This window comes from Podarcis bocagei (genome assembly GCF_964188305.1).
Source record: "Podarcis bocagei genome assembly, chromosome: 1".
NCBI classification, from domain to species: Eukaryota; Metazoa; Chordata; class Lepidosauria; order Squamata; family Lacertidae; genus Podarcis; species Podarcis bocagei.
This window is the reverse complement of record NC_138125.1, coordinates 70,971,268-70,993,848: the sequence shown is the minus strand read 5'-3', so window position 1 is coordinate 70,993,848 and position 22,581 is coordinate 70,971,268. Positions and strand designations below refer to the sequence as shown.

The 22,581-nt window shown below is 42.7% G+C and overlaps 1 protein-coding gene across 3 annotated transcripts in view; it reads right to left on the bottom strand.

The window, feature by feature from the left end:
- IRAG1 (inositol 1,4,5-triphosphate receptor associated 1) overlaps positions 1 to 22,581 on the bottom strand; it is a 94,343-nt gene that overhangs the window by 12,969 nt on the left and 58,793 nt on the right. For 2 of the 3 annotated variants that reach the window (XM_081196545.1, XM_081196546.1), the window contains exons 19-29: positions 20,863 to 20,963; positions 18,258 to 18,328; positions 17,103 to 17,276; positions 15,791 to 15,868; positions 14,770 to 14,816; positions 13,606 to 14,208; positions 9,260 to 9,338; positions 8,304 to 8,442; positions 7,207 to 7,237; positions 5,651 to 5,791; positions 48 to 179 (exon numbers count right to left, since the gene is read on the bottom strand). In XM_081196545.1, the coding sequence (XP_081052671.1) occupies positions 48 to 179; positions 5,651 to 5,791; positions 7,207 to 7,237; positions 8,304 to 8,442; positions 9,260 to 9,338; positions 13,606 to 14,208; positions 14,770 to 14,816; positions 15,791 to 15,868; positions 17,103 to 17,276; positions 18,258 to 18,328; positions 20,863 to 20,963 (1,596 nt within the window). The remainder of the gene's footprint in view (positions 1 to 47; positions 180 to 5,650; positions 5,792 to 7,206; positions 7,238 to 8,303; positions 8,443 to 9,259; positions 9,339 to 13,605; positions 14,209 to 14,769; positions 14,817 to 15,790; positions 15,869 to 17,102; positions 17,277 to 18,257; positions 18,329 to 20,862; positions 20,964 to 22,581) is intronic. The other variant, XM_081196547.1, reaches the window with a different exon arrangement.

The window sequence follows — 22,581 nt, the reverse complement described above, 5'->3', positions numbered from 1 at the left end:
TAGTGAAGTCGGAACTGATGCAGGGTATTTGATTCCAAGAGTCTTACCTGGCGAACAGCTCCAACCATTTCTGCTCGACTAGATAATCTAGAGGCTAAACGATGCAGCACTGCCATGTCCTCCAACAATCTCTGATACATGTCTCTGTGCTCAGAATGATGCCACAAGGCAGCTGAAGACTGAAGCGAGAGCATGAACTAATGTATCAAATCAAGGAGCATGTATAGCAAATGAAGTCATTGTGGTTTTACAGTTCAAGAGTTGTCCACCTTTGTTGTCCCTTGGGTCCATTAAAACTACAGAAAGTTCTTGCACAACAAACATAAAAAGGTCCCTCTATTGTACAGCTACTTACAGTTTCCAAAACCTAAACAAGGCTTGAAATTCCACTACAGATATCAAATCAAGATCTTATATTCTAGATATCATTACACCTCTTGACTACAAAGAATCAAACTTCATGCTATCATGAAACAAGGGCTTACCCACACTCACCTTTCCTCTGTGCTTTCCAGGCATAGTCCATCCTTTAAAGCTCTCTGTCCAAGCACTCTCTTTTTTTGCTCCAGAGCTATCCTCATGAAAACCCACTCTTTAAAGCTGAATCGGAGAAAAGGACAATCCACTGAAAACCTGAATTGCCATTTGTTGTGTTTCAGCTTTAAAGAGTGGGTTTTTGCCCTTGTAAGATAAAAAGTTTATTATGATCTACAAATTGTTTGTTGGTTAAGGCAATATACTATTTGTGCTTTGTTAATCTCACAGTTCTCTAAACAATGAAGAGTAATAAAAAGTTGACTGCAAGCAAAGATTTGTTCATTTTTACTTTTATTTAAAAGCACAGATAATCCTTCAATGGGGCTTTAAAATTCCAATGGAAAATCTTGTAAACATTACAATCCTCAATTAGCTCATCTTCAGTTTCTTCATTGTGCTACCCTTCTTGGCGAATCTAATGACTGATTTTGCATTTGAGATGCAGTCCATCAAAATCATGTGCATACAGGCCTACAGTTTAGTTTATCTGGTTAACCAGAGGTAGAATGATGATTGTGATAAGCAAATTAGAAAGTAAGAAAACTAGGGCTTCTGCTACATTGTAATCACCTCCAACCTCTCCTTTTTCAAAGTTTGATACTTGGTTAGGTCCAGCAGTGGGCTCTTTCTACATTTTTCCATTGATAAGAGCAGGGGTCTGCAACCTTTATGACAAAAAGAGCCACTTGGACCCATTTCCGAAGAAAAAAACACTGGGAGCCGCAAAACCATTGCAACATTTAAAACAAATATATCTCCGGAGCCGCGATCTGACAGCGAGCGGGAAGGTGATGTCGGGACGGTGCGTGACTAATGCATGCACCACCCCCATGCGACGTCACAGCCAGTACAGCGCCCGCCACAGTGGGGAGTGTCGGGGCGCACAATGCGCCTCCTCCCCTCGCTAGTATCTGCCCCAGAGCCACGGCAAAGGTGTAAAAGAGCCACATGCGGCTCCGGAGCCGCGGGTTGCAGACCCCTGGATAAGAGTATTTCTATCACAAAACAAATAGGGCTGTGGCAGTGTTCCTCACCTCATGGAAGAAGCAGTTCAACAAGTAGAACAGCAATTTTCTACTATTGGAAATTGGAGATACAGAAAGTGAATCCTGCTGCGTGAGTTTCAGTAGGGTTGCCACATTTTAAGAAGTGAAAATCTGGACACAAAAGTTGTTGATGAGTGTTTTTAGTTTTGCCCAAAGATGTTGAGTTGTTTTTGCAAAATCTTAAAAATAAAAAATGAGTTGTGGAGCTATTTTTTAAATAAAATTTGCCAACATCTACACTACCGACATGGGCTGCCATATGTCCGAAACTAGGGTTGCCATGCGTCCTGACATTTCAGCAATTTCCGCCAGGACGCTGTTTACAAGGGCTGAATACCAGCTATGTCCAGGAAATTCCAGATGTATAACAACCCTAGTTTCAGTATAGTACATCCAACTCTAAAAGTGCTGCGCTCCTGAACATGAGTCAGCTTCAGATATACATCCAAGAAACATAGCCCTTGATTGATAAACACGAGATTTACACATCAGACTTCCCATTTAAATGAGAAGCCAAACAATTTTCAGGCTGAATGGGAGGAAAGAAGTCAGTGTGGGTGAAAAGTCCAGTACCAGAAAGGAAGCATACTTCTTAGATGACATTGCACTTTGATGCCAGTGGAAGCACACATACTGCAAATTGTTTTAGAAAAGCAACTTATTTCATGCAATTCCCGACAAGAGTAATTCCCATACTGTGAAAATGTGTGAATTGGCATCGTACCACGACATCAGTCTCTACTACATCTATTTTGCAGCACAATCACATACTTATCTATCCATATTTCAGCCCTACAATGTCCAGTGGAGCTCATCCACAGGCAAGCATGCGCAGGAGTGCAGCTTCCATTGTAGCTAAGTCTGCAATCCCAGACACACCAAGCCCAATGGGTTCCACTCCCAAGCAAACATGCTTGGATTGGGCTGCAAATATTTCATGTTTGAATAAGTTTTTACCTGAGAAAGAAACGCATGAACAAATAAGAATTGCTTTGCCCACTCTTCCTCTGGAAGATACCAGTATAAAAGATGTATACATAAACAATTATAAAGAGATTTATGGACTTCCTGCAGAAATTCCTCCCTCCTTGCTTCCTCTATCTTTAGGTGCATTTACTTAGGGCATTTTTTAGGCATGAGATTACACATTCTTCACTGTATGATGTCAAGTATTCAGCAGTTCCCTGCCCAGGAACATAAATAGTAAAGAACAGCAACTACCTCCTCCATGTTTAGGATGGGAACTCTAGGAAATACTGCAGGATTGATGCATACACAACATATGCAATCATGATGCCAAACTTCTCTGCAATAAATGGTAAACTATGTAGCAGAATTCTGCTGCTTTCATCTAGCACATACACTGCTTTCCCCTCTCAAACAGCATTGAAACCCAAGGTAGAAGGAATGGTGAGTACAGAAAAGGAGACTGAAGAAGAGATCTGAGCTCCATGACATAGGGACCTTGAGTCTGAACTCTGTAGAACAATCTGACTTAGAAGTGTATGTTGGGATCACAGAATGCTGTGTAAGATACTAAGTCCGCAGGCTTGAGTTTGCTAGCTGATGCAACAGGCTGATCCAATCAGCCTGCAATACTTTCTATGGAGGTGCTGGGTCAGAGTGACTCAGCAGTAATGTGCTGACAGTTGATTGGCTGTCATCGGTTTAAAAGGGAAACCTGTCCAGCGATAAGGTGGTGGTGTAGAGGAGTGTGGTCAGAGAGAAAGAGTCTTCCTATTTGCCTTAAGGTGCAGCCAGGTACTCTGTCTGACTGTATGGACTGCTTCTGTAGATATTTGTATATATAGCTCACAATAAATAATACTGCACTGAAGAACCTGGAACTCTGAGCATTTCTGCTAAAGTGCCACGAAGAATTTGCGACAGTGTATGCTTCTAACTAACTTACTGTGAAGCAGAGGTGGATAACCTGTGACCCTCCAGAAACTGTTGGACTGCTACTGATGGCTGGGGCTGATGGGAGTTGGAGTCCAACAACTTATGGAGGGCCACAAGGCAGCCCCCCCCCCTGTCTGGTATTTTACACCTATTACACCACTCATAAACAATATGCTTCTTTTGTTTTGTTAAAAAAGCACAGTGGTACCTTGGTTCTCGAACTTAATCCGTTCTGAGAGTCTGTTCAACTCCCGAAACCATTCGAAAACCATGGTGCGGCTTCTGATTGGCTGCAGGAGGTTCCTGCACACAAGCAGAAGCCAAGTCGGAAATTCAGATTCCAAAAAACGTTCGCAAACCAGAACACTTACTTCCGGGTTTACGGTGTTTGGGAGCCAATTTGTTCGACAACTAAGCTGTTTGATAACCAAGATATGGCTGCAGTTCCAAGAGTACATTATTTTTGCAACATTCAGTTCCACCTACTGCAAAAATCAACCTACCGCAGAACAAGAAATTCTAGATTATGGCACAGAATTGAAATGTGGCCATCTTTAGACCCGGCCAGTATGGCCAACTATCGCCCAGTCTCAAATCTTCCATTCTTGGGCAAGGTGATTGAGCGTGTGGTTGCTGAACAACTCCAGGCACGCCTGGAGGATGCGGACCATTTGGATCCCTTCCAATCAGGGTTCAGGCCTCATCATGGGACTGAAACTGCCTTGGGCGCACTGGTTGATGATCTCCGGCGAGCTAGGGACAAAGGTGAGAGTTGTTTCCTAGTTCTGCTGGATCTCTCAGCGGCCTTTGATACAATCGACCATAACATCCTTCTGGACCGTCTAGAGGGGTTGGGAGCTGGGGGCACTGTTATACAGTGGTTTCGCTCCTTTCTCCTGGGCCGTGTTCAGAAAGTGGTGGTGGGGGATGAGTGTTCAGACCCTTGGGCCCTCACTTGTGGGGTGCCTCAGGGTTCCGTCCTCTCCCCCATGCTTTTTAACATCTATATGAAGCCGCTGGGAGAGATCATCAGGGGGTTTGGACTGGGTGTCCATCAATATGCAGATGATACCCAGCTCTACCTTTCTTTCAAATCAGAACCAGTGAAGGCGGTGAAGGTCCTGTGTGAGTGCCTGGAGGCGGTTGGAGGATGGATGGCGGCTAATGGATTGAAGTTGAATCCTGACAAGACAGAAGTACTGTTTTTGGGGGACAGGAGGCGGGCAGGTGTGGAGGACTCCCTGGTCCTGAATGGGGTAACTGTGCCCCTGAAGGACCAGGTGCGTAGCCTGGGAGTCATTTTGGACTCACAGCTGTCCATGGAGGCACAGGTCAATTCTGTATCCAGGGCAGCTGTCTACCAACTCCACCTGGTACGCAGGCTGAGACCCTACCTGCCCGCTGACTGTCTGGCCAGAGTGGTGCATGCTCTAGTTATCTCCCGCTTGGACTACTGCAATGCGCTCTACGTGGGGCTACCTTTGAAGGTGACTCGGAAACTACAGCTAATCCAGAATGCGGCAGCTAGACTGGTGACTGGGGGCGGCCGCCGAGACCACATAACACCGGTCTTGAAAGACCTACATTGGCTCCCAGTACGTTTCCGAGCACAATTCAAAGTGTTGGTGTTGACCTTTAAAGCCCTAAACGGCTTCGGCCCAGTATACCTGAAGGAGCGTCTCCACCCCCATCGTTCTGCCCGGACACTGAGGTCCAGCGCCGAGGGCCTTCTGGCGGTTCCCTCATTGCGAGAAGCGAAGCTACAGGGAACCAGGCAGAGGGCCTTTTCGGTGGTGGCGCCCGCCCTGTGGAATGCCCTCCCATCGGATGTCAAGGTGATGGACAACTACCTGACATTCAGAAAACATCTTAAGGCGGCCCTATTCAGGGAAGCTTTTAATGTATGATATCTTAGTGTTTTTTGGTTTCTGTGGAAGCCGCCCAGAGTGGCTGGGGAGGCCCAGCCAGATGGGCGGGGTACAAATAATAAATTATTATTATTATTATTATTATTATTTTAGAGATTTAAGTTGGCTGGTCATCAATATGAGTACTGAACAGTTAATGAGAACATAGGATTTGGGGACATATTTGGCAGCAGCCTTCAAAATACCTACCAAATTCACAGCGTAAACTGCAGTGAATGTTCACCATGGTCCTCTTACCGTAATAGCAACTTTAAAATGATCCAGTTCCTTCTCTGTGTTCTCCTCAGCAAGATTCCTCTCCCTCTCAGCCTGGTTAATTCTTGATTCCAATGTATAACTATCATTTCTGAAAGCCAATGAAAGTTGTACAAACACATTCTGTTGAGGGAGGGAAAAGAAAGGCCTCGTTGAATTCTGTTTACCAGTCATATCCATGTATAAAAGGGGGAAATTGTTTTTGCATAAAGTTGACTCATGGAATCATAGAATTGTAGGGCTGGAAGGGACCTGAAGGGTCCTATAGTCCAACCCCCTGCAATGCGGGAATCTCAGCTAAAGCATCCATGACAGATGGCGATCCAATCTCTGCTTAAAAACCTCCAAGGAAGGAAAGTCCAAAATCTCCCATGGGAGGCCTGTTCCATACACTAGTAGGAATTAATTTCCACAAAGAGAAGTGTCAAATCCACCTCGATTCATATTCTCCAGCTTGGAAGACTAGGTTGAAGTTACTTCGCAGGCAAGCACATTCATTTCACACAGTCCAAGGCTGTACTGAGACCACAGGCATTACACTGACCAATGTGAAATCAGTGCTTGCAGTAGTAACATATCAGTTCAGTCCTTTTACTCCTGACCACAACTATAACTTCTAAATTCATTATTTATTTAGCAAGATTTAACTATCACTTAAATAAAAAATATATCTCTAAGCAGTTTATTTTATAGTAGGAAATATTCATTATAAATTAATAAAAGCGGGCGTTAGAAACAGCAGACAGTAAAATTATCAACACAGACATAAAACCTTTTACATAACATAACATAATTTATATGGGGCTCCTTGATGGATGCCAAGAACCTAGAACAGCAAAGCAAATGGAGAAGAATGGCACTCCAAGAAGAACATTAACTTTCCTTGCTACTTCCTACAGCTTTTAAAAATTGCTCTCTGACTTATCCAGACACCATTTCTATGACAACATGGTAGGAAGAACAGCAGTGAATACCAGTGAATACCAGTTTGGCTTTATGATAAATTGTTGTTGTTTTATTGTCTTATTTTCTATGGATCTTTTTTATAGATACCACTTAGAAATACGAATAATTAAGTGGTACAGAAATGTTGCAGATAAATAAATAGTGGTAACCATCAACAATTCATGAGATTATGATCCATGATTCTGCCTGCCCTCCAAGGTCTTTCAAAGAGGCCCAGCTACTGCCAGAGGTTCACCAGACCCCTCTATAGTGACTTCTGATATTTAATGAAGGCTGTCTTATTGAAGACTATCTTATCCCCTAATTGGGATAGCCTTGATTAAGACTGCTGGCTCTGCTCCTTATTCTAGTTTTGTCCATTTTGCTGATTTTTAAAATGGAATTTTTATGTTTGTTGTTAAAAATAATGACCCTTCTGACTCCAGTTTGGATTAGATTTTCTTCGAATAATGTCTTGAAGGGAGCCATGGAAAGGTTATCTACAAAATGTTGCTTGGTAGTATGTTGCACACAAAATATGATGACAAAGAGCCTTCAAGCATTTTACAATTAAAAAAAAAAAGGTGACTTACCTCAACCTCTCTCTCAGTAAGCGGAGGAGAGCTGCAATAAAACGGGAAACTAAGTTATAAAGTTTGCCAGCGCAGAAAAAATGTCCTTAGGAATCATAGAGACACCACTGGTGCATATGGTGGATGTTCCTATGGCCCTAGCTCCGGGGCATTGGGTGATTACTTCCCCAGTGAGATCAGAATGGCAGGGGAATAAGCCTCACTTCACAGTGAGCATCAGGCTTCCCTACTACTGTACTTAGATAAGGAAAAACAAGATATGCAGCTGCCTACCATGTATTAAATGCAGGTCTACTTTGGTCCTAAGTGTGCTGTATGTTCCTTGGCAAATGCAAAATTATTAGACTCTCAAGATCCAAGGTAATGTTTTTATAATGTTAATTTATTGTCACAGCATTGTGCTATATAAACACCACAAAGGCTGCTTCACTTCCTGTATTGGTGTAAAAGATAACACAATTCTGAAGAAGTTGGCAGGCCTAATATACTGTGGTCTCGTTTCTTACAAAGACTGAAGTGAAGAGGAAATATAATTTCCTTAATTTGGCCACAAAGACTCAGTAAGCATACAGTCATAATGTAAGGTCATTTATATTTTGAGCTTCTTGACCAAGTATAATTTCTGCTTAAGTTTTCCTTGCTACAAAACATATAAAAGCACATGAACTCATTCCCAAGAGAAGGTATCCTAAATAACCTATCCTAAGTAAAGTATAGCTTTAGTTAGTTTCTGATTACAACTTTGCATTACAATTTAGATAATACTAATTCAAATGCATAGACGTTTTCTTATTTGTTAGATCTCCATCCCACTTTCCTTAGACGAACTCAGGGTGGGTTATGTAACTTTCCCCACATTTTATCATTACAACAATCCTGTGAAGTAGGTCAGGCTGGGAGAGCGCAACTGGAGTTTCAGAGCTTACTTGGGATTTGAATATCCACCACTGTAGTCCAGGCACTAACTACTACACCATGTAGTAGGCATAAATGGAGGGAGAACACCTACACTTTGTCTTTTTGAATCTAATGCACTTAAGTATCTCTTCCACAAAGCATTTGGGTGACAGTGTGAGTATCAGCACAGAGTGGTTTACCTTCCTGGAAGAGAGGTGTGCACGCGGAGTTTTCGAAGAAGCGTGTCAGGAATGTTGGGCATCACCTCACATCTACTTTTCGCCTCTTCCTCCTCTGCTGAGAAAGGCACTGGTGAAGACCCTGAAGAAGAGTTCAGAACTTTAAAAAAGTTATTATCATTATCATTATTGCCAACACCACCACTTCTTCTACAATTGCTACTACTATTCTATTGCTTCAGTAATGCATCATGAGCTAAAGTAGTTTAACACATTACTAAACTTCGTACTCTGGTGGGCCTAATCAGAGGTGGATTTAGGGGAGCACGACTGTTTTGGTTGATTTGGGCATGGAGCCTTAGCGATGCCACAGGGGGCACAGAAACTATGATTTACAATGGAGTGAGGGGGCACCAAATTTTGGCATTGCACAGGGTGTCATTGAAATTTGAGACCCCAAGATCTGCCCCTGGCCTAATGTTTGAAGGGGATGAAGAAAAGGTATAGTCCACATTCTGCCATAGGAAACCAGTATGGGAATAGGGCTAATCAGAAAATTCAGCAAAGGCACTACTGGCTGAAGGTAAAATCCAGCTATTCAATATGACTGTCACCTAGCATTTCAATACTGTCTTATCAATAATTAAGTGGAACCAACTTTCCTCTGTCTGGAAAGTGGCAACTGGGATACAACTTATATTGCCAGTGTCTGTTGACAATAGTTTTACTGACTTCAAAAAGGCAGAGATTACAAGCACATTGTACTAAATGGGATCCATTGTGATGGATGCAATAATTTCCACATGCAACAATGTGCTCTTTTTGCTCCCATACCCACACAAGAAGTCACATATGGTGTGGTCTTCAGTGGTGTATTCTAGCAAGAGGCCTCAGTCTGTTAAAAAAAAAACCCACTGTTGTGGCCTCCTCCCTCCTAATCACAAGTACATTTCCCATCAAATTTTATCATATTTCACCTCTCTCCTGTTCAGCAGCTTCGCTTAGGTCAGGGAGCTTAAGTCCAATTAAATTTTGATTCCGCATCAATATGTGCTCCTGATTAGGTAGGAAAGAACTGCATTAATTCTTCACAAGAAATAACAAGCTCAGTGATATAATTATATAGTACATTGGCAAAGATGGTAGTAATCAAGTCGTTGGGTTTTGCAACATGTCACCAATAAATTTACCGTATTTTTCGCCCTATAGGACGCACCGGCCCATAGGACGCACCTATTTTTTGAGGGGGGAAATCAAAGGAAAAAATTTGATTTCCCCCCAGGTTTGCGCAGCCATCCCCAAGCTAGAAGAGGGAGACGGAGCGCTCCGTCTCCCTCTTCTGCCTTCAGGGACAGCCTCCCAAGCCTCTGTGGGGCAGCGCACTGCGCTGCCCAGCAGAGGCTTTGCGCAACCATCCCAAGCTAGAAGAGGGAGATGGAGTGCTCCGTCTCCCTCTTCTGCCTTCAGGGACAGCTTGGCCCGTTATCCCCCGAGCTTGTGGGGCTGGTGGGGGGGAGAAGCAGGCTTGCTTCTCCCACCCCCAGCCTCCAGATCAGGTCGGGGAATAGCGGGATGGCTCTGCGCCTCCCCGCTGTCCCCAGCTTTTGGGTGCAGGCTGCTGCCCGCAAGCCTTGCGAGCCCGTGGGACATCCCGCCGGGCTTGCAAGACTTGGGATAGCTTCCTGAAGCCTGGAGAGCGAGAGGGGTCGGTGCGCACGGACCCCTCTCGCTCTCCAGGCTTCAGCGAAAGCCTGCATTCGCCCCATAGGACGCACCCAGATTTCCCCTTCATTTTTGGAGGGGAAAAAGTGCGTCTTATAGGGCGAAAAATACGGTACATTGCATCCTTTCGCATAACAAATTTCCAGTCACCAAATCTAGAAACAATGCATTTAGACTTAGTCATGCTTAGAGTAATTACTCAAATGGGATTGAAGTTAACTTTAGTCCCATTGATCTTAATGGATCTATCATAAGTATGACTAAGTATAGGGATCCAACCCAATACAGTGGTACCTTGGTTTACTAACTTAATCCGTTCCGGAAGTCCGTTCTGAAACCAAAGCGTTCTTAAACCAAGGTGTGCTTTCCCATAGCAGTGGGGGACTCAACTGACAAATGGAACACACTCAACAGGAAGCGGAACATGTTCCGCTTCCAAGGCAAAGTTCACAAACCAAAACACCTACTTCGGGTTTGCAGCGTTCTTAATCCAAGTTGTTCATAAACTAAGCTGTTCTTAAACCAAGGTACCACTATACCAGGCAAGCACACCTGATAAAAGGGTACCACAACCAAAAGAGCTTTACATTCAATCACTACCCACCTCACCTCAAATAGTGAGGGCACTTGGAGATGATGGCCTGAGTGTATGGGCAGGCTTATGTTGGGAGGATACAGTCCTCCAGATGCTCTGGTCCTAAGCAGCACAGAGCCTTAAAAGTGAGCACTCTGAACTGGTGAAATTTATTCATGGTCCTAGACAGCAGCCTAGTGGCCATGTTCTAAACTAACTTTAGAGGCAGTTCCACATGCAACATATTACTGTAATCTAGGCTGGAAGTTACCAGGAGTGCCGATCACTGTAGCCAAGCTTTTCCCCCACGTCCAGAGGGAGTTATAGCAAGTTTACCATCCTTGGCTCATGCAAAAAAAAAAAAACTACCTGCCTGGACAAAACTGAAACCTATCCCTTTAGAGGAGTGAAACCCTATCCATTAGAGGTTAAACTCTAGATAGATGAAATGCTGACCAAGGACTCCGCTATACAGCTGCAAACAAAACGTCTTAAAAGTGTGTTTTAAGTGCAATATAAAATGTGACACTAGATGGGGATGGCGAGTCTTATGGAAAATTTAATGTATTTTTTAACAACGCTTTAAAAAAAAAAGCATTTTCAGGACAGTTTTTATATGTGTATAGATTCCACCCAACACGACTTCCATTTTATTATCATCAATTACTCAACAACAGATGAGTGGTTCCAAAAAGTGCTTGGCAAGATTTGAGAAAACCAAGAATCTACGCTCATTGAGAATTTGAAGACTTTTGTGATGCACTGCTGTAGAATCTGGTGTATGCCAAGGAATACTGAATACTGTATAATTACTTGTGCTTATATAAACTATATCTTATCTCCTGGTGAAAATAAACACATTTTATGAAAATAAAACTTTTAAAAATATATTTCTAAATCCTATGAGAGAGTTTCTTGCTGGAAACAGACTTCTCTTCTTCTCTACTCTATTTCATTTGATCCAGTTAATAAACTGCCAACATTGTATCAGAGTCAGGAAAACTATTGCTTCTTTGCTGCCAGAGCATAGGCCCCAAAATGGACTTTTAGCTCTCTAGTCACAGTTCTGCCTGAATTTCTTTTCCCCTTTAAGTGTGTAGACCATTTGAGCTACACAGAAGTAACCAGTTGTCTTGAGGCCTGCAGATAACAATGTGATGTGATGTGTCTTGTCCTGTGAAAGAAGTGTTGAAAGCAGCAAGAAACAGGACAAAAAAGAAAAGGAAGTACATGAACAGCAGAAACACTTGAAGCAATGTTTAAGATGATTTGTTGATATAGCTTCAGGAAGGAAAGGTTTTTCTGGATGTGAAGAAATCTCCTAAGAGACCAAAAGTAGCTTATTTAATTCCTAAATACTACTTTGAAAGATGACAGGACAGTTCATCAGCCTCTTCCTGTTTACATTTTGCATACTTTATTAGAGACCGAAGTACCTCTGCACTGTATTTTACAATCACCTTTAAGCAGTAAGCTTTTGTTTCACTAAAAGGCAAAAGACTGCTTTCTAATTTAACATCAAAGCTGCACAGTTGAAAAGCTAATTATACAGGAAAAAGAATGTGTCAATTTAGATATGTAATTCTGGTGTAGAGTTGGAACACATTTTAATAAATGAATTTACCAAAATTAAAAATAAATCCACAGGAACAGCACCCCCTCAATCCAACTGATAATCAAAATATTCAGTCACGGTGTCCTCTTACTTACAGGTCATATCCGACAGGGATCCTATGTGTCAGGGACTCAGGAACAGAGGCACAGGGGAGAGAGGAAATGGAGAGCGAAGGGGAAGAATCTGAGGGCAGTGTAGGGGAGTATGGCAGTGACCTGAGAGATTCCATGAGCTTCTCCAGCGAATCAGAAGATTCCCAGAAGGAGGCGCCGATGGCCAGGGCAAGGGGGGTCCCAGGGGGGACGCACCAGAAACAGGGGGCCAGCGGGGACTCCCAAAGCAGCAGCGGGAGATCAGGACCAGCTTCCCCACCAGAGCATAGTGGGGGGGACGAGTCCCATGTGTCAGGGCCAGCATCTCCTCCAGCAGGGAGAGAAGATGAGTCAGGGCTGACCACGCCTCTATTGGAGAGTGGGGGAACGGAGGGGAGGTCAGGTCCAGCTAGCCTCCCCGAAGGGGGAAGCAGTGACAGGAGCAGTGTAATGGTCAGGAGGAAGGTTGCCGGCTGGGTGCGCGCGCCAAGTTCGAATGTACAGGCGCGTGGGACAGCAGAAAACCCGGATTGGGAACCAGGTCCTAAAGCCCACCGGAGGCAGGGGGAAGACTCAGGGGACTCAGCGTCAGAAGAGTCTAGGAAGGGCAAGACCCCAGCTGACAGGCGGAGCCAGAGAAGGAAAGAGCAAAGGAAGAGGTGGAGCAAGGCTAGAGTCTTAAACTGGTGTCTGGGGGGAGGAGACTCAGACGGAGCTTCGGCGGTCTAGAGTTTCAGACGTAGAGCTGCACACTGCGGCTGTGAAAGCGAAACTGAACTTCAATAAAGACTTTTGTATATAACAACGAACCGGCATTGGTCCTTTGTGAGCTGGGATCTCGGGCAGCTTTGACACTATGTTACTTTTTATATGTGCCTAAAAGGAGGTCCATAAACTGTGGTGACAATGTTCAAAGGATCTCTGTGCTTCTTCCCCATAAAAAAAATAAGTGCCTAGCTCTCACAATCCAGTAGATAAGCTTACTGAAAAGGAAGTAATGTCAAAGTTTTTGAGACAAGAGATTGTGGGTGGTAGGTGTTTCTAATGATCAAGAGATAGAGATGCTCACTTTCTGCTGCTGACTCTTTCCTAAAGACCTCAACTTTTGCTTAACTAGAAGCACAGCAATATGGTAAGCCCTGACTCACCTTATTCTACCTTTGAAATGTGGCCCTTGGTGTAATGAATTAGAAAACAATTCTTCATTTCCCAATACTTCAGAATGCAAGGTTCCAGTCTTATTTTATCAAAGCCCAATCCTGTTATATCACACAACAACAAAAGACTAAAATAAAATCCTGCTAATTTATAGAAACTCACCTCTCTGAGCTTTGTCAATTTCTGCATTCTTACTGGTTGAACTTGTATTTGGAGGTCTTTGAAGGCTGACTGTTTAGTCGATATGTTGTTGGGTTTATTGTTAATGGCAAAGTGTCTATCATCTTCAGATGGACATTTAAAAGGTACCTTTTCTATATTACCAGGTTCTGCGTGATCCCACGACACAGCTCGTAATAGAGGAGGATGGGAACCAGGTGTATTAAGTTCTGTTTTACAAGAAACTTTTGAATCCTTCGGTAATGGTGCTACTGATCCCTTTAACTTTGGGTCCATGGTAAATATCCCTGGTCCTTGTAAATGGCCTTGGAAAGGAGAATCATTTTCTTTTGTTTTTTTAGGGATTAGTTTCTGAAGTTTGTTTTCACAGGTGCTTGGGCTGGTATTTAGAGATACTCTGCCAGTGTCATAACCTGAAGTACAGGATCTGGGTAGATTATCCATAGGTTTATGTGGATCAAAGTTTTCCTTTTGTTCCGTCAACTTCTTTGGGTTTTCCAAAGCAGTTGTGTGTGTAACTGGTTTTTCCTGAGAAAGTTTTCTTTGATCATTCTCATTTCGATCAGTCAATCCTTTTGTGGCATTCTAAAAATTAAAAATAATCAAAGAAATAGTATCATGAGTTTGTTTACACATAACACTAGGCCAAACTATAGATTAGTGCAAATGTGCAACTAAGCAGGTTCCTGGAGAGACTGTGGCCCCTGCACTCCTTTCTTTTGTTCTCCCGCTGCCTCTCTGCTCTGAGCTAAGCCATAGTTTGGTGTAGCATGTTGTTCAATCCTGAGCTCATTGTTTGGCTTACTCCAGACAAACCATTAGCTGCAACCAAGTTTTGGTCTTATGTTTGCAGTTTGGCTCAGATGACATGCTAAGCTCACAACAGCAGAAGCAGTAGAAGCTGTTACAAGTCAGCATTGCACAAATAAAAGTCCTTATTCAAGAAACATTTACACTGAGCCAGTGGAAGATTCAGGCCCAAAAGTGATGAGATGATTTTTAGGAGACAATATGGGGATGCAGTACCGGTTAAGCACATGTTCTCCCATTGATAAAGCCCCCCAAAACACACACACACGTAATGTGTTGTTATCCTGATTGATTGTATGCAGTGATCAACAATAGTCAGCATTAGAGCATTCTTACCTGCAGTGGAGGTACTGAACCCAAAGCAGATGCGCATATATCAGAACCTACAATATGAAAAACAGGTGATGAAACTTCCACCGCATACTGTAACATGTCATAGTTAGCTCTAAACTCAATGGCCATATGGCTACTACAGGCAGAAAAGAGTGCTATTCCTGTTAACAAAAGTCCTGAACAATTCAACATACCCCTAGCTTATAGGACTTCTGCTATAATCACTACTGCTTCGTAGAAGGTGTCAGCCCATATGAGCCTCTCCAGTACTTCAAAAATGTCTAATCAGGTTCTGCTGTGGATTCCTTCTTATGAGAAGACTTACCCATTGCAGCCTAACAGGATTTATATACCATTTAATCATTAAACCCTATAAGCGGTTTACAAAAATATACATTAAAAATACCAATAAAACCTCTGCTAGGTTTAATAAGCCTAGAGGGTGTGGAGGAGTCAACAGGGCATACAGCATTGTCCACCTTGCCATGGAATTTCCTTCCATGAGAGCTCATACTGTCTCTACCCTGCTGACTTATTATAAGGCAGGTAAAATCTAACTGTTTCATATAGGATAGAGTGGACATTGTCTTAAAGGACAGCCAAAAATCTTTTAACAGAACAATACCACCTTAGAAGTGGGAGGTGCCATGGGGCCATATGGCCAGCTCTAAAACCTGTCAGGTTTGCACCTGGGGGCAAAAAGAAAGACTCTCTTGGTGGGCAGGTGAGTGGGTAGGTGGCTGACAAAGGGCTCTTCACACCCTGCTTTTTGGATTCCTAGAAACATCTGTCTGAACACTGTTGGGTGCTGGACTAGATACAGCTTAAATCTCATCAAGCTTCTTCTCATACTTTCATCACATTTTGCTGTAAAACATTCCCTATTCATTTGCCCAGCAAGATTTCTAGCTTACCATTTCAGGGGGATGGGGGGCGGGGAATATTACGAGATCTTATAATGACCAAACATCTATGGCTGCTCAACTAATATGTATATAATTTGAACATGCAACATTAATTTTACCTGTTGGACTTGGAAGAGTGAAAGAGTTGCTCCGAGAGGCAGCAGGTGAAACATTAGGGCTAAGCGCTGGGGATATAGCTGCATTAAAGTTATACACAACAATGAATAGTTATTCTGAGTGGTTAGTTCTCATTTTCCAGTTTTAAGTAAGCAGACAATTAAATCTGCAATAGATAATGAGCAGGGCACCATGCCTTTGTTGAGTGATGTCACAGGAGAGTGCTATATGTACAAACACTGAGAGAAGCATGTTGGGGTTGGGCTACTTTGCATGACTTGATGAACATGGGAGTGAAGAATGTCCAAGTACAGCTAACATGAGGAAAAGCTGAAAGACATGTGCATCTTTAAAATCTATGAATGATGTCAAGAATAAGCGAGCAAAAAGCTTTCGGCACCTTATATGCCACAATATATATTTGCCTTTATGGTGCCACAGGCCTCTTACATTAAAATGACCTTTGCTAATTTGTTATGGTAAAACACACATTGCACACAGGCTAACACTGGGTTCCATTTGCATAATTTCAAGGTAAAGGTAAGGTAAAGGTAAAGGACCCCTGGATGGTTAAGTCCAGTCAAAGGCGACTATGGGGTTGCGGCACTCATCTCGCTTTCAGGCTGAGGGAGCTGGTGTTTGTCCACAGACAGTGCAACGGGACACAGTGACAGAAATCAGAGCACATGGAAACACCGTTTACCTTCCCGCCACAGCGGTACCTATTTATCTACTTGCATTGGCATGCTTTCAAACTGCTAAGTTGGCAGGAGCTGGGACAGAGCAACGGGAGCTCACCCCATTGTGGGGATTCGAACTGCCAACCTTCCAATCAGCAAGCCCAAGAGGTTCAGTGGTTTAGACCACAGCACCACCCGTGTCCCTAATTTCAAGGTAAAAGGTAAAGGTACCCCTGCCCGTACGGGCCAGTCGTGTCCGACTCTAGGGTTGTGCGCCCATCTCACTTAAGAGGCCAGGGGCCAGCGCTGTCCGGAGACACTTCCGGGTCACATGGCCAGTGTGACATCGCTGCTCTGGCGAGCCTGAACCAGCGCAGCACACAGAAACGCCATTTACCTTCCCGCTATAAAGCGGTACCTATTTATCTACTTGCACTTAGGAGTGCTTTCGAACTGCTAGGTGGGCAGGAGCTGAGACCGAAAGATGGGAGCTCCCCCCGCCGCGGGGATTCGAACCGCCGACCATACGATCGGCAAGTCCTAGGCACTGAGGTTTTACCCACAGAGCCACCCGCGTCCACAGGCGCTACCCGCGTCCCCAGAATTTCAAGGTATGGGATTTTAAAACATGTACCTGTGGGAGACTCTGAAAGGCTGCTTCTTGATTTCCTTCCTCTTCGTGTGAGGAACCTCTCACTAACCCTCTTTGCTTCTTCTAACAATTCGAGATTCTTCTTTTTATCATCTTCAGATATTTTAACATCTGGCAGCTGGTCATTCACTAAGTCAATTACATTACCTCTGTTATCTAAATGGAAAAGTATCCAAATTACCCAGTTGTATCATGTAACAGCATTTGAAGTCTTTCATCTCTTGGTGTGCTATGTAGGTCAGATTTTACTCAACATACTGCCATCTAATTACACACTGAGTAAAATGCTGAATTTATGGAAACTCTGTGATGTAGCTGAGCTGTAATGAAACTTGGACTTGCTGCAATGGTGACACAATGGTGCACTATATTCACCACACATGACAATTTTTGTGTTAAATGGTACAGTATATGGAGCTATTGGAGCTTTGCCAAGGAGTAATGCTAACCACAGAAGTGCATATTGGGTGTGAGCAGCTGACCTAAGGCAGAATTCCACATCTGGCAATTGAATCAGACCTAAGTAGTTTTGCCCTAAACCCTAAACCCCTTGAACCCTTGATAGATAAAATGCAGGATTGCACTGATCCATGTGGTGCTCACTAGGATATCAGAAGGCTGAGGATTTTATTTTATTTTGATTCCCAATTTGATTCCCTCCCTCCCTCTCTTTCTTTTTTCTTTTCCTTCTCCTCCTGCGATGAGGCTACATTTTAATATTTTAATGTTCCATTATTTTAATGCTGTATTTTATTTTTGTTTTTAAGTTGTAATCATTCATCTTGTTTTTATTATTGCTTGTAAGCCACTCTGAGCCCGGCCTTGGCTGGGGAGGGTGGGGTATAAATAAAAAATTATTATTGTTGTTGTTGTTGTTGTTGTTGTTGTTGTTGTTGTTGTTATTTTGCATTTCTCCCTTCTCCCCCTCCACCAAATCCTGTACAGAGTTTACATATCTTAAATCAAGCGTATAAACAAGTTTACATACCATTGCAATGTTGCATATTGAACGATGGTACAGTCATTAAAATCTCTACAGGGCAGATAGGCAACTCCACATTTTCATCAAGCAATACTCAAAGTTTTGCCAACATATGTGTGTGTGTGTGTGTGTGTGTGTGTGTGTGTGTTTCTTACCCACAGATGTCAGTGAGCTAGCTGATGTCCTAGCATTTCTGTGAGAATGCCGCAGATGAGGACTAACAGGTCTGGAGGGAGGAAGAAAAGGGGGCGGAATGAGCTTTATTAAAACTAAAGTAGCATTATATAAATCAGTTTATAAAAGCATTAAAACTAAATCACACACATTTAAAATGAAAACACAACACATTAAATTCACAAACTAGTTTGGGCTTTAGCAAATGTGAATTTGGAAAGGCACACTTGCCAAGTCAGCATCCTACACTGCACCTACTCTGCACTGAAATAGCTCCTTTGGGACTTCCCATAGAGTTATGAGAGAAGTGCTTCCTGTATGGGAGCTGGACAAAAACCAGCAAAATAGGATCAATTTTCACATCATGTGTAAACCCCAATAAATCTTCTCTCATCTTGAATATGCAATTTTTTCATTAAATTCACCTCAGCTTTATTTTGTGTGAACAAAAATGATGTTGCCATAATTGTTCCAGAAAATTCAGCTACATTTAATTAGTAAGAATAACTTCTGTTGTGTTAAATGTTTCCCATGCCATGCTAAGAACAAGATGGGAGCCAGATACTGCAGCCATGGACTGACTGTTGACATCTCCATTCCAAGCTGAGAGTCTGTGACTAGCGTCTAGCTCAGTGTTTCCCAACCTTTTTTGGGCAAAGGCACACTTGTTTGATGAAAAAAATCTCGAGGCACACCACCATTACAGCCCCGTGACGTCAGCGCGCAGCGTCACGCCGGGAGGGACGCACGAAAGTGTAAGTTTCATTTTTTCCCCTCCCCCTTGCCGGGGAACCTCCAAGCTTTGGGGGTGGGGGGGGGAGGAGGCAGCAAAGCGAGGCAGGAAGGAGAGCGCGGCTTGGCTGGGTGAGCTTTGGCAGGGGCAGGGAATGAGAGCCGCGAGGCGGGCGCTGCGGACGGAGGCGCTGCCCGCCGAGCTCGCAGGCAGCCAGGCAGGCAGACGGCGAGAGCCCCGCGCTGGGCGGCCTCTCCTCGCCGCCCCCGCCCCGCCTCTCGCCGCCCGACTCGCCCGCCTCCCTCCAGGCAACATCTCGCGGCACACCAGGCAACATCTCGCGGCACACTAGTGTGCCACGGAACAGTGGTTGGGAAACACTGGTCTAGCTGATACATTTATATGAGCTGAGCTACCTCTGTCAGTAGGTCAGAATGGTTGGGAGTGGAGAAGGTGTGCCAGCCTACAATGAATGTTCAGGAATTAATCCAATGGCTACATTGCTACAATAAAAATAGTGCTTGAAGTATACTTCTTAAAGTTGTCCTCCCATTACTCATTTAGGATCATTCTATGTAACTCAAATGTACAAGATAAGACAAACTAGAATGATAATTGGGCACATTCCAACCCCCCCCCCAAAAGACTTCTGGTTTGTTGTTTCTCTTTTAATTAGCAGTTCACTGAAATTTCCCATCATCTTTAAACAGCAGTAAGTCCTAATACACCTAACTCCCCCCCCCCAACTTGAAATCAAGTGTTAGAAAATTATTTTATTTATTGTCAGCAATTTGGTCTCTGGCAATTCATTGGCAGTCGTTTTCTGTCTTCATCTAGGTAAGTAAGCAAAACTATGCAAGCAAGCAAACAAAAGGAGGAAAAAAGAGAAAGAGGAACACAACAGGGAAGGGGAAGAGAAGGGAAGTGGTAGCTGTATTGTAACTGGGCAAGCAGCCAGGTAAGACAGCTGTTCCTTTGGGGCAATGTAGTCGTCAAAAGGTTTCAATGCTGAAATATTTATTTCAAAGATTGCGTAAGTTTCAATTCTCTAACTAAAGATTGCAGGATTTAGCCCACATGCATGAGAACACCCATGTATTCCTACTTTAAATCCAATATAAAATAAATAATAATAATAATAATAATAATAATAATAATAATAATAATAATAATTGTTTATACCCCGCCCATCTGGCTAGGTTTCCCCAGCTACTCTGAGCGACTCCCAACAGAATATTAAAAACATGATAAAACATCAAACGTTAAAAATTTCCCTAAACAGGGCTGTCTTTAGATGTCTTCTAAAAGTTAAATTGTGTTATTCTTTAAATCCCTCTATATTTACTTTGTTTCATGCACCTCACCCTACAAAGTAGCTCATGAAGTGGATAAGTCGGCATGCTCTGGTGGTTGTTTTTTTTAAAAAAAGCTTTGCTTGTTACATGTATCGTGAGCAACAGTTCTGTTTCCAATTATTCAAATCTAGACTTCATTACAAAAGAGATTTACACAAATGTCCACATGAGATTGGACCCAACAGTATAATTTTCTAGAGGAATGAACTTTCAGATCTATCCTTACAAGTTGTATATGTTAGAATGCTACAAAATTATAGAGGCAAGAGGCAAACAAACAAATCAAGCATATAGAAAGGCCAAATCAGTTTATAGCAAATGATGCAGAGAAGGAATTCCTGATGTATAGAGCTCAGCATGTAGCGCCATAAAAATCATTGGCCATGCTTTCCAGCACTGATGGGAGTTGGAGTCTAACAACGTATGAGGATTGTGCAGGTTCCTCATTTACCTATGGCAGAGTAGAAAACAAATTGTGTGTGCTTATTTATGTATTACCTGAAAGCTAGATTTTTTTCTCTTTCTGTATCTGGTGTGACTATGTTTTCTGGAAGAACGATAGAGGGTGTGTTGCATGTTGCAGCTTCAACAGGGGACTCCTGAATGGTTTGTGACAAAAAAAAAAATTTAAAATTTAACTTGGAATATAGAAATATACCATAGGATAATTGCAATAGAATAAACATGACATTTTTACATGAAATTCTAGGCCTAATTTATTCACAGGCTCTGCATAATTCAAGTCCTATGCTCTAATGCAGACCCTACCTAATTCCAAGAGCAACTAATACACAATTCTTGATGAATTAGCATTTGTGAACAACTTGATAAAGAACCCAGATGTTTCAAATCCATTTTAAAACAACTGAGGACTAGCTGCCATATTGGACGAGTGAGATTAATAATACCAATAATACTACTAGTAATATGAAGTAATAATAGACGTGTGTGTGTGTGTGTGTGTGTGTGTGTATAAAATGCCTTCCCAGGTAACAAAATTTTTCTTTAAATTTCTCATGAACAGCTCAGTGTATTTGGCCACCTGGAAGCAAGTCCTACATTCTACACAGCAATTAGTTAATTCCACTCTTTTTTTTTTAAAAAAAATGGCTTTCTTTGCTTTGCCTCCTGTGCAAGGGGTGTGGGTGTGTGTTGTTTGAAAAATCTTTATTTAATTTTGTTCTTGTTGAGGTATTATGGCATGCACATGTTTCATGAGAGCTTTTTCCATATACATCCAGTGATTTCTCCCCAATATCAAGGTGTGGCCAACCATTCTAGCTCACATTTGTTCTTCACCTTCTAGAGTCACAAACAGCCATGGCATCCTCTGCCTGCTCCTGTGGAATGGGGGGACTGGCAGGGTCAATCTGAATGTTTACCTTTTTATAATACTACCTAGGACATGTAATGGCTTTTTCAAGGTAGTAATACATAATGCTGTGGGAAACAGGAAACCCTTAGATGTTGCTAACTAAACGAACTTTCAAATAAGCAGCAGCCAGCAGCTGAAAAAGAGACTAGTTTCCAGGCTCTCACAGCATTAGTTTCTTATAGTGAACAATTACCGTTGTTCTGTACCTGACTTTAAAGTGAAGGCACACAACTGCATGCAAGATGGAGCAAAATCAAGATCTCTTTGACCTATACTGTACGCCTTCCATTAGACTGATCACTAGAACTCACACACGTGGGCTGTTTATCTTAAATCAGGAAACTAGCCCTCAGCACAAATGTGTAATGGTGTCAGAATGCATGACAAATAACTGCACAGTTCACTGCTGACAACATTTTCCTAGGATGTTGAAAGGAAAAGCAGCGGATGTTTTTATCCAAAGAGTAGAATACTGTGTCCTAGGTTTAAAAGACAATGATAAAAGTAAAACCGAACGTGCCAGATATACATTGGCTTTAAAGTTTTCAACACATCTCAAGAGAACATGATGATCTGTTTTGTGTTGTTATTTTTTTTAAAAAAGGGCAGTTGATAACATAAATCCTAAAGAAGCAGGCTTGAAAATCATTATGCTTGTTGATTCAGTACTGCATATTAGCATAAGGTCCCTCTTTTACACATTTTATGCATGTCATCCAAATGATGTGCAAAACATCAAAAATATTTTTGAGGGGAGATTAGAAGGTCAGGAAGTTCTCTGTGAAATCATCAACTGTGTTGACATAGTTGTCTGTGTGTGTGCAATGTGGAGTGTCACATGC